This window comes from Eptatretus burgeri, chromosome 10 (assembly GCF_056783735.1).
Source record: "Eptatretus burgeri isolate ZD-2024b chromosome 10, Ebu_testis_v1, whole genome shotgun sequence".
NCBI classification, from domain to species: domain Eukaryota; kingdom Metazoa; phylum Chordata; class Myxini; order Myxiniformes; family Myxinidae; genus Eptatretus; species Eptatretus burgeri.
In genome coordinates, this window is record NC_140970.1 from 26104878 (window position 1) to 26117475 (window position 12598).

General features: G+C 42.4%; 1 protein-coding gene across 1 annotated transcript in view; it reads left to right on the forward strand.

Annotated features, from left to right (window-relative positions):
- Positions 1–12598, forward strand: part of LOC147018120 (lysine-specific demethylase 5A-like) — a 140405-nt gene that overhangs the window by 78407 nt on the left and 49400 nt on the right. Inside the window, exons 14-19 of the mRNA XM_085900072.1 lie at positions 167–361; positions 523–704; positions 809–936; positions 4330–4480; positions 4574–4685; positions 4827–5182. Of these exons, the coding sequence (XP_085756198.1) occupies positions 167–361; positions 523–704; positions 809–936; positions 4330–4480; positions 4574–4685; positions 4827–5182 (1124 nt within the window). The remainder of the gene's footprint in view (positions 1–166; positions 362–522; positions 705–808; positions 937–4329; positions 4481–4573; positions 4686–4826; positions 5183–12598) is intronic.

Below are 12598 nucleotides of genomic sequence, written 5' to 3' on the forward strand. Positions count from 1 at the left end.
TAGCCATAACCTCTGCAAATATTATCATTTAATTACTTTAAATAATTAAATTACTTCAAGTTAAATTACTTTAAATAATCATTATTACAAGGAGAAAACTGTTCTGACAGCTATCTTATTGTAGATTTACTGTAACTTTTATCCGTGACGGTTACTTTTTCTGCAGCTACCTATGGGCCGGCTCTGTGTCGAGCATTACCGGCGGCTATACCGGTACTGTGTGTTTTCGCACGATGAGTTGATATGCAAAATGGCCGCAGAGGCAGATGGACTGGATTTGGTGATGGCGCGGGCAGTCCGAGAAGATCTCGAAATCATGAGCAAAGAAGAGAAGGAACAGCGTTCTATTGTGGAGCTTCGGGTGAGGCTGATTATATTAGAGGCTTGAAAAATTATCATGATTTTCTTTGCATTTGGGTGACGCTATAATGTTTTGCCCTTGTTGATGATCTTGAGGAATGCTTACTATGTATTGTATTACAACAAGGATACCTATGAGTCGGCAATCGTCCTGTTCTCCAGGGTGTAGTGCAGTCAGAGAGGGAGGCGTTTGAACTTCTTGCAGATGATGAGCGCCAGTGTGACACGTGCAAGACCACCTGTTTTATTTCAGCACTCACCTGTTCTTGTTCTCCGAACCGCCTTGTATGCCTGACACATGCTCAGCACCTGTGCTCCTGTTTGCCTGAAAAACAGTGCTTGCGGTAATCTCATTGCTTTCACCCAGGATTTAATTTCAAAGTGCTATTCTGGAATTTCTGAATATTCCACTGTTCTTTGATGAAATAATTTATCAATGCTTTCATAGGTTCCGTTACGCACTGGATGAGATCCCGGAAATGCTACTGCGGCTGAAAGAACGAGAAGATACATGCATGAGCTGGATTCAACAGACAGAAGCTGCACTTCACCCATCAGGACCAGAACAGAAGAAGGGTGAGACGTACAATGTTGTTAAGGGGTGATGGAGGGGAGTACAAGTTAAGGGTATGCAAACTGATATGTGATATTGCAAAGTCACTTTTATTATCCCCATGCTTTTTTAAAAATAACAGGGGATATAAAAATGGGGATTTCAACTCAAAATTTGATTTTGTGTCATTCCTGTTGGATCTTTTTGCCATCTTTCAACTTTTCTTTATGTGGGAAGTGTGGGGATTTGTGATGGTGTGCCATTAACTTCACTCTAGTTGTTTGTTCACTCAAGTTATATTCAACCGGAACACAAGGAGAAGTTTAGAGACAGCATTTGATGTTACAGCATTTGATGTTAAGACAAACTTCAGTGTATGGAAATTGTTGTGGAAATGACTTCTCAGGGCTAAGAATGTATAGATGAAAATTGAGAATAGTTATTTCCCTTTGTTCATGTTTTAGCATAAGAGTGAGGTAGAATGAACTGCAATGGGAATATGTACTGTTTCTGTTTGAATTAAGGATGTTTTGAAATTTGCATTGGTGGTGGGATTTAATCGAAACAATGACAAATAAAATATATGTACACCAATACAATCAAACCACATTGTATGGAATAAGTGCTTTGAGATTTTTCCTCACAATGTAAAAAAATGATTGATTAAATAATTATAAACAACAATAAAAATGGTCATATATATATATATATATATATATATATATATATATATATATATATATATATATATATATATATATATATATATATATATATATATATATATATATATATATATATATGTCTTTCTGCAAATTATACTTTGAAAATGGATTGAAATAATTGTCATGTCCTATTTTTATTCTCGATAGAGGAGAGGGTATTGCATTTGGGTCGTTTATTACCCCCAGGCTTAAAAAAAAAAAAAAATTTATTTATGCCCCCCAGGGGCAGGGACAAATAGATAGATACCAAAAATGCAATTATGAGTACATTTGAAATGTTTTAGTGAAACTTTGTATGATCAACATTGGGGGATGCATGAAATATGTAACAAGTTTTTGTATTTGAACCCAAGCCCATGCCCTTTTATACTTTGCCGTGTGTAGGCGGGAACTTTTTTTTTGTATACACTGTCGAGGCTCATATGAGAGTTAAAACAGAGAACATACAGGAAGGGGAGCAGGAGACAAGAGGGGGTGGAAGAGAGAAGGAAAAAACAGTGTGGAACAGAGACATGAGAAGATCTGTGGAAGGGAGAAGGATGGGGTGGGGTACACAGGGTAAACAAGATGGACACGGCAGGGACTTTCAGGAAGGAAAGCAGGGAATTTGAAGGAGGTGGGTTTTGGGTGGCTTAACGGAGCTAGAAAAGATCTTGGTTTGGATGGGGGAACATAAGAGGTGGTGTTGAACAGCTGTTTTGAAGACCTGGAGGGAAGAGTGGGATTGAAGAGAGTGGGGGAGTTTGTTCCGAATGTGGGAAAACAGAGGAATGAAAGAGTGAAGGTGAGCAGTGATTCGTGATTTTAGTAGTTTTACCAGAAGGGGGTTGCTGGCAGCCCTTGAGCGCCCTGCAGAAATATTGTGGGGACATATCTCAGACAGAGTGGGGGGGGGCAGGCCAGAGAGAAGACTGTAAAAGACAGAAAGACCACCAACCTGCCTGTGGTAAAAGAGAGTGAGAGACCCAAAGACTCAGCCTCATCACGGAAGATACCAATGATCCTAAATGCCTTGGTTTCCACAGCTTGAAGCCGAGGAAGGTGGGAGGCAGGAGTGCCAACCCAGAGGGGAGTGCAGTACTCCATCAGGCTGCAGATGAAAGCTTTGTACATGGTCAGGAGCTCAGATGTGCCAAGGAATTACTTTGCATGATGGAGTTTGCCCAGTCGACGACTGGCTTTGGAGGCCAGCTTGGAAATGTGGCTTTCCCAGGAAAGATCATGGCAGATCATGAGACCCAGAAGCTTGAATGAAAGGACTTCTTCAAGAGGATTGTTAAGAAAGTGGGTTGTGGGGGGGGGGGGTGGGGTGTTGGGTGTTCCAGATGGTCCTTTTGGAGAGACATGGTGAGAGTGTGAGAACCTTCCATTCTTGCCGGATTCTCATTGGCCCATGCTGCCCTGTGCGACCGCTGGCCCTGCTCCGGTCCGGTTGGTGCCAGCGAGGTAATGTCGACATGAATGTTGTTGCAGGGAATTGTGTTAAATGAGGAGATGTTTGTGACTGTGTAGATAGCAGTGAATGTGTGAGGTGTGGGAGAATGTTTTGAGGAGAGATATGGAGAAATGTGGAAATAGAAAGGGGGAGGTTGGGGGGTGGGGAGCAAAGCCCAATATGCTCACAAATGCAAAGCATATTGTTCACATAAATACGATTTGCCAAACTCTAAATAAAGTACTAAAGAAATATCTGGCTAATATCTGTGTGTGTGCTTCCATTCATCAAAAGCAGCTTATTTAGCTGGAAGAGCATGGAGCTTCATCATAATAAAAATCTATGACGTCATAATAAAAATCACACTTAATCCGCATGAGGAGTACTTGCCGTGTGCTAAGTTTCAATATTTTCCTTGATGCAGTTTCAGAGATAGAGGTCCAAAGATTTATTGTTTTTCCAACATGGCTGCCACATCATGTGACCTATGACATCATAATTATGATTAAAACATTTTGCATGAGTCATCGCACCTATGGTAAAAACTTCGTCTCGATCCGACATGCGGTTGCAGAGAAAAACACGAAAGTTCTGTGCCGACAGACGAACAAACAATCGGACCCAAACGCAATACCCTCCCCTTCGGTGAGGGTCATAATTGTTACATAATCCAAGCTTATCAATGTTCCATTTGACCATTCTGACAATAAATATTAGATATAATGTCATGAACAAATGTCAGGTCAAAGTGCCAGAGCCTCAAGGTCAAAATCTTTGTGTCAACACATTGAGGAAATGCATAGTTCAGTCAAAGGGGAAAGGTTGTGCTGCATCCTCGTCTTGCATTGCAACAGTATAGTTCAAGAAACAAAGTTAGATGGATGTGAGGAAAGCTAATAATACTGATATTCAGAAGCATCAAACGTATTATGAAGGTAGAAGTATTTCCCCCCCAAATATAAAATAAATATATGGTATGCCTTTTGTATTGATTCATTGATTATCAACATTGTCTGCAGGAGAATTAACTCTGCTCTCGTCCTACAGTCTTAACCAGCTTCGGTATTTGTATCAATTTCTCCTGCAATTATATAATTTGATGTCTTTAGATTAAAATGGCTTTATGCTGTGCATAAAGGTCATTCCCTCAGTGAAGATCCTTCCTTTACCCCCATTAGGCATTACTGACATGTTTTATTTTGCTCCATCCATTGCTATTGCCCACACAACAAATACGAATGTGCTTTGTATGCCAGAGCTGGGTGAACTTCGTGCTTTGGTAAGCGAGGTGAAAGAGAAGAGGATCCGCAACCCATTGCTGCAGAAAAGCCTTTCGGCAGCAATCCGCGATGCTGAAAAGTGTGCTTCACTTGCACAGCAGTTACTTAGCCACAAGCCTCGTACACGGTATTGTACATCCAATTACATACACGTTTATAAGCCAGGCACTAAAGTGTTCAAAAAGATTGCGAGTTTAATTTGTTTATTTTCCTTTTATAGGTTGCGCTCAGAGGCTAAGGTTCAAACAAGACTTTCACTGGAGGAGCTGCAGGCCTTCATGTCACAGCTCGCTAGTCTGTCCTGCATCGTGCCCCAAGCCAAACAAGTCCAGGTAAGGTGATTTTTTTTTTTTTGATTTAAAAAAAAATATACCTAAAATGTCTTTCCTCTTTTTGTAAATGCTTTGAATTCTTCATCCCTGTTTCTTTTCTTCTTTTTTTCACCATTAATTCTTCCATTCCTTTTTTTAAAGGACCTCCTAGACAAGATTGAACGTTGCAAATCAGAAGCCCAAGCAGCACTAGAAGATCAAAATCCAGAGCCCGAGCTACTAGAGCGTTTGCTAGATGAGTCTTCAAGTTTGGATGTTGACCTACCGGAAACACAGAGCCTCCGCCTGGCTCTGCAGCAGGCACGTTGGTTGCAAGAAGTCCGGCGAGCACTTGAGGCGCCAGAGAGACCTACACTGGCAGAAATGCGGGCTTTACTAGAGGGTGGTGTGGCGGTCGCACCCCGTGCTACTGTTGAACGTGCACTTGCTGAGCTTCAGCAGTTGCTGACGCTGGCTGAGCGTTGGGAGGAAAAGGCCAGAGTCTGTCTCCAAGCCAGGTGGGCATGGTGGAGTAATCTGTGGTCAGATGAGACTGTTCCTGGTGAATTTTATTATAGTTTCTCTATACCAGATCACACAGAACTGTTATCGAGATATATTTATTAAAGGAGCCGTGTCTGTGTATGTGTGACACCTTTTCTTATCCAAAAATAAATCAATTTCGAAATTTGGCCTTATCTGGGATGAAACTGCATCCACCAACTTACCAGTCAGCAACTTTAACCACTTGGCCATGGCTGCCTTTATGTGATGAATATCGGTTTTTGTATTATAATAAAGCACCCATCCTTACGGATGGGAGGAAAAGGAAGCAGGACTTGGAACGCCGGTGTAAAACATGCTAACAGACATGGTGAATTACATATAGAAGTACAAAATGCTGTTTTTTTATTTGAGCTGTCAGCGAAGTGACAGGTAAATATACTCAGTGGAATGATAAACTAAGAAATACAAAACTATATATAAGGAGTGCACAAATGACGACAGTGGCGATGACAGCAGCAACAACATGTTATAAATGTTCCTTTATTTTCAGGCTGGTTCACTTCATTAGACATCATGATTGACACTCTCATGTCTTTAATTTCTGTGGGATGTTTCCCCAACCTGGAATGCACATGACGGCACGATATAAAAGGCATTACTAAAAATACCAGCTTCTGCTGTGCTTTCATACACAGTGTTTTCGATCAATCTTTCTTTTACCTTATTTCCCTAAACCCTATCTATTCCCTATTGTCATGTCCAAGGGAATTGCCCCGACCTGGACGGAGAGCCAAACGATTTCCCTTGGAGGCTTTCAGATGAGATTCTCGGAGATTATGGCACGCGTGGAGATTATGGAGATTATGGCACATGTTCTCTAACAGCTTGGTATGACAGACCAAAAATTATCTGTTGGGACCCTGTGCTCTTCAGCATGTTTTTGGAGCATTTGAAGACTACGATGATGGAATCGAATGGGAGGGCGGAAAAAGCACGTAATGGACGGCAGCACAACACGGGTTTATACTCGAATCCACGAAAAATAGACAACACAAGCAACTCAAATAAATCAAATATTTGCAATGATAATTCAAAGTGTAGTAATAAAAAGGGAACGCGAGGTAAACTAAATCTAATTTGGAGGCGCCTCCATCCATCCATTGGGACCATACTCTGTGCAGACCGTTGGTGCTGCCAAAGCAGTCTCCTTGGCTATTCGACACAATCCTGGACAGGTCACCACTCCGACACAGGATACCAGCAGGCTGGCACTCATTTTGCCGATCTCAGAAGAATGACAAGCAGAGTCAACCCCACCTGATATTAATTCAACAGCCAATGGAATTTGAACTCAGGATCCTAGGATCCCAAGCCCACCACCCGAACCATTAAGCCAACACCAGGCACATAGATGCCTCCACACACTTTAATGCAGACAAGAGAACAGAATAATGAAAGAAAAATCTCTCCTTTATCCTGGCATTTAGCTGTGTGCCCAGAGGTGAGTATCGGTAGCTTGAAAGTCACCAAACCGCTTCGTCACTGCACAGGAAAATGCGCCCAAAATGACGCCCATCCGCTCTCTGGGCAGGAAAACTTACAGGAGGCAATTCGGTCGGCAATACTCAACACCAGGGATCAGAAGCCGCCGTACAACTTGTTTCATCGATCGCAGTTGCTGATGCTGCTACTATGCAGAATGGCGCCGTCTCCCTCCCCGATAGCACAACACGAGGCTTCGTGGTGCGGTCGCACACGACCCAGCCAACAGTCAATAGCCAGCATCTTGCTCCATCACGCGAGCCCATTCGCCTTAGCAAGAACACGAGAATCATGCAGCCTTTTCACCATGTTGAGGGAAAGCCAGCCGTAATGCCCTTCTCTTCCACCCACCGAGCCTGCCTCTCTCGCTTCTGTCCCGCACCCAACCTATGATCGCACAATGCCAGACTCTCTGACTGCGGTCCTCACTCCCTCCTCTTCTCTGATGTCACTCCCATCAATCATCCACTCCGGGGGCATACTTTGTCCCCCTGGAGGCTGGGTTTCTTGCCTGCTCGGGCGTGCAGCTCGGTTGTTGTTGTTGTTTTAAGGACGTGATCTCTTTATCGCCGGTCTTGAAATGCAAAAACATAGGAGAAGGTCACAAGGGGCAATCACATACTGGGAAAAATTAACCTTAAACCCTATATAATTTAACACCACCACCCATCTGGTGACACGCAACACTTAAGCTCACAGTTTCCCTACTTAATTTACATCGAGATATCTCCTACACGTCCATGAACCATGCTATACTATGCAATCCTATCTTTCCTGAGAAATTACTCCATCTACCCCACAGACTTAACACTATCTTACCTTACCTTTTACCTGTGCTTTTTTAAACCCCGAACCAGTTATCCCTGAGAGACGTATCCCTAGAAGACGACGTGTGTTTGTGTGTGTTTACAGTGGTGTGATAGTAATCACGTACTCCAAGTCCTACTACTTCCTTCCTCCTCCCGTCCATAAAGACGGGCTCTTTGCTGGTTTAAATTGATATAAATGTCACTGCTATTGCAAGGGTGTTTTGTTCATTTTCTGCACTCGTGGGCCCGTTGGTTTTATCAACCAAATTTTCATTGGTCTTCATAGCCTTGTTGCATCCCTGCCTGCTGTACTTCTTGAGCATTAGCTCGCCTTTCACTAAGCCTAGATGTGCTTGGAGCCAGTGCAGTGATTATATGTTTGTTATCATTGCCATATAATACTACTATTCTTATTATTGTTGTAAATATTATTAGTGTTAATTAATATATGCTTTGTTGCAATGTTATCATTGTTTTTGTTATATATTTTGTAATTTGAATGCCATGCCATGGTAGGAGTACGTATTGAGCAGCTTTATAAACCTTAACATGGCGTGCATTTAAAACATGGGAATTCTAATGGATTTTTTCAAGTATAGTCGAGTCTTAAAGGGTCTATTCTTGGGGTCTTTGGGCCCTCTGGGATTTTTAGGCCCTCGGGAACTTTTGGTACTTTTGGGTCCTTGGGAACTCGTGAATTTTGGATCCTCGGAAACTTTTGGAACTTTTGGGTCCTTGGGAACTTTTGTGACTTTTGGGTCCTCGGAAACTTGTGGAACTTTTGGGTCCTTGGGAACTTTCATGACTTTTGGGTCCTTGGGAACTTTTTGAGACTTTTGAGTCCTCAGGAACTTTTTGGGTCCCCAAGAACTTTTGGGTCCTTAGGAACTTTTGGAACACTTGGGTCATTTGGAACTTTCATGACTTTTTGGTCCTCAGGAACTTTTTGGTCCTCAGGTGCTTTTTGTGCCTTTTTGGTCCTCGGGCACTTTTTGGGACTTTTTGGTGTTCGGGCACTTTTTGGGCACTTTTTGGGACTTTTTGGGTCCTTGGGAACTTTTTGAGTCCTCTGGGAGTTTGGGGTTTTTGGGGACTTTTTGGACCTTTCAGGGTCTTAAGGGGTCTCGGCAGTCAAAAGGGTTGAAAGGTACATTCCAATAGTGCGTAATTAATTGATAGACGTACGTAATTAATAAACAAAAAGTATGACACGCACGCACACACCATGCACACACATGCACACACACGCACACACACACACGTATTTTCTGCATACCACTATGCATTACTGCAGATGCAATTCGTAACTTTATTGTTTCGATAGCATTCATGCATAAAGGCCCTGTCACACCTTGACTATTTAGCCAGCGTATGGCAACGTATCAAAATGTATCTAAAACGCTGGCGTACGCTGAACTATTGTTGTTTTTTTCAGTTTTGGGCGTATAATAACGTGTTGGACGTATGCATAACGTATTAGTAACGTACACAGAACGTTTCGATAACTTATAGATAACTTATACCAACGAATGCTTAGCGTGTTGTCGGCGTTCACAACTTATGCCCAACGATAGTCCAACTTATGCATAGCACGGCAGCGTATCGCCGACGATCACGTGGTGTAGCCTATTAATAGGCTGCCGCTCGACGATTAAAATCATAACCGCACTAGACATTGAAGTGTCAGCATCACCATCATGCCAAAGAAAACGTACGTCATCACCGTCTAACTCTTGATGTTTGTTGATGTTATTTTTTTAATGTTTAATTCATAAACAATAATTAACAATAATAAATTATGGCCTTATTCCTTATGTCTTTATCCTTTGTAAATCGATGAAACGTAGTTGGTTAAAACCTGTTCGCTGCCCTCATCTGTCCATCAGCCTGACATGGACATCTACTCAACATGGACATCTACTCGACATGGAGTCTGGAACACTGACGGGTTCCTCCTGTGAACCCCATTTTTATATACCAATTCCCCTAAACGCTGCCAATACGCCATTATACGGTAGCTGTAAGTTAGAAACACGTTCAGTAAGTTCTGTGGTCGTCCGGAAGAGGTCAAATACGTCAATATGCGTTGGAGATACGTTACACATAGGTTCAAAGCACGTTACTCATAGGTTAGAAATAAGTTTCGGGTACGCTAGACATTACCTTGACGTATTTCGACTTGTGAGTAACTTACAAGTAGCGTGTGTCGACGATCGCATAACGTGCCTGCAACTTATGGCCAGCGTATGCGGAACGTGTGAGTCATACGCCGAGCACGTCAATTTTGAGCATGCCCAAAATTTGTCGATGAGCTTGGTGTACTACGACGTATACCAGCGTGCTTCAGCGTGCTCTTAACATATACAAAACTTACCCATGACGTATTCGACGTGTGCCAGCGTATTCGCCAAATTTTTCATACGTCGGCATACGCTGGCTAAAACGTCAAGGTGTGACAGGGCCTTAAGCAAGGGTTATATTGTTAATAAATTATTGGAGAACAAACAGCTACAAACCGTCCCTCTATATAATGGTTATCGTCTACAGACCAAAAACTGTGGCTGTTCCATTCATTAAGTACATTATCATGACAACCAAACACTGTAAAAGGAAGGTCAAAATATAACTCATTTGCAAGAGCAGGATGAGTAAAACTAAGTGTCTTCTTTGCTAACTCAAGGTTGAAGAAACAAATATAATTTCAAATGTCTCAAAAAATTCAGCAACAAAAGTTATGAAGCTTGAATTGTTTTGCAATGCTATATGTTAATATTCTAGTTGAAAAGGACCAGCACAGTGATCTTTATTATATATGCTATAAATAAATATGCTGTCAGTGGAAGCCAACATGAGACGAAGTGAAATTCGTTTGCAGAATAGAAAATGACGACATTCTCGAAATGATAACAGACAAGCTTACATTTGCAGAAATGGCTTTAATAACATAAACGTGACGCCAATACAATATCCTACACATCTTGTGATTGACCATATCAGATGATCCAGCTCTTTCTGTAAGATGTTGTCATTCTTTGATATACCGCCTCTTCTCCAATACTATCCCTCCTTTGCACTCTCAGTTCTTCAACCATACCTACTCCACGATGCTCGCCGTTCTCCAAGTAATGCTGTCCTGGTTAATCTCACAAAATCCAGCACATCAACCCTTTTATCCATTGCTTCTCCCATCTATTGGACCACTTTCCAGAGGCTGTTCTGTCTCACTCCATGCTCCAGTGCGTCAAGCATGCAGTTCACCGGCATTCTGTCGCATGATCTTTATTATCCCCATTTACCTTCCCTAGATGGCCCAAAGAAGAAAACCTGGATATCAAACCCTCTATTGCGGAGGTAGATTAGACGATCACATCTCTTCCTTTAAGGAGAGTTTCAGGTTCAGATGAGATAACAGGTGAAATCTACAAAACTGGTGGATTTCAGTGAGACATCCAACTTGCACAATGATATTGAGAAATGTGGGATCAGGAAATTTTTCTTCAGGATTCAAAGATGCCATAATTGTTCACCTGTATAAAGGGAAAGGACAAAAAAAAATTGTGTGACAACCACCAAGGTATCTCTTTGCTTGTGGCAGTTGTCAAGGTTCTTGCAAGTCATACTCCATAGTTGTAAGTACCAGGTGTGTACGTGCGTGCGTGCGCATGCGTGTGTATTGTTACGTTTGGCTTCCTCCTTGGGGGACGATGGTGCAGTAATTGGTCTTTATTTTGATTCGAAAAGACAGAAGCACTAGTGACGTTATCTGCTTAACCTTTTGACATATACTGAACAAGAGGAATGTCATGCACAACACATGGGGGCTCTACTGTGCTTTTGTTGACTGGCAAATGCCTTTGACATAGTAAATAGAGAAGCCTTGTGGAAACTCTTAATGAAATTTGGATGTCCTGATAGATTTGGAAATCTGATATGACAATTCCATGATCAAATAATTGCCAGAGTTTTGGATTGTGGTGAATGCACAGACCTCTTCGATGTCACATACTGTGTGAAACAGAGGTGTATTATGGCCCATGTGCTCTTGAGCATGTTCTTTGGAGCATTTGAAGACGACGATGATGGAATCTAAATCCAGTTCACGAAAGACTGAAAGCTCTTAAACCTGGTACTGCAGAAATTCTCAACCAAAGTGACAGAAATGATGATGAAAGACGTACTGTTTGCTGATTAATGTGCTCTTGTATCAGTCTGAGTATGGTTTCCAGCAGATCATTATTATGTATTTTTTAAATGCAGCCCACCATCAGCTCAAAGAAAATGGACGTATTATACCAACCACCACCCAACTCTATGCCTGGTGTTGGTGTAATGGTTATGGTGGTGGACTTTGAATATTGGGGTCCTGAGTTCAAATCCCACTGGCCATTGAATTAATACCAGGTGGGGTTGACTCAGCCTGTCATCCTTCCGAGGTCAGCAAAAAGTACCAGCTTGCTGGGATGATTGAGCCATTTGAGTATTCTGTGTCGGAGTGGTGACCCATTCAAGTTTGTGCCCAATAGCCCAGGAGACTGCTTTGGCAGCACCAACGCCCTGTACAGAGTATGGTCCCAATGGATGGATGGATGGACCACCCAACTCTGAGTATATTCCATCTGCTTATACTTTTTGTTTATTGTCATTTCGCAGGGCAGCTCATTGGATGACGGAATTGGGGCAAAGCCTTCGGGGCCCCCACTCTTTGATAGAAGGAAATCCATGGGGTAACCTTCCCGGGTAAGATTGCGGTAGCGTGTGTTGGGGTGGTGCTGAGATGTCGTCCACCAGACCGTGTCTCCTTGGGTTAACCTGAGGCAGCTCATTGGCTGGATGCCTTGAATGTCCTATCCCAAAGAGAGGATGATCTCCTGTCTCTGTTATCATCTGAGCTCAAGTGTTTCAACATTGGTATTGCAGCACTCTGAGGTTCAGAGACCGGATAGTGGTGAGATTGTGGCGGGTGGTTACCCCTACTATTGGTCTGGTTGCTCTGATGGTTACCATGCCAAAGGAGTTGCTGTCACTGTGTCCAATAAGCTGACTCAAATGATAATTGAGGTAACACCAGTCAACGAG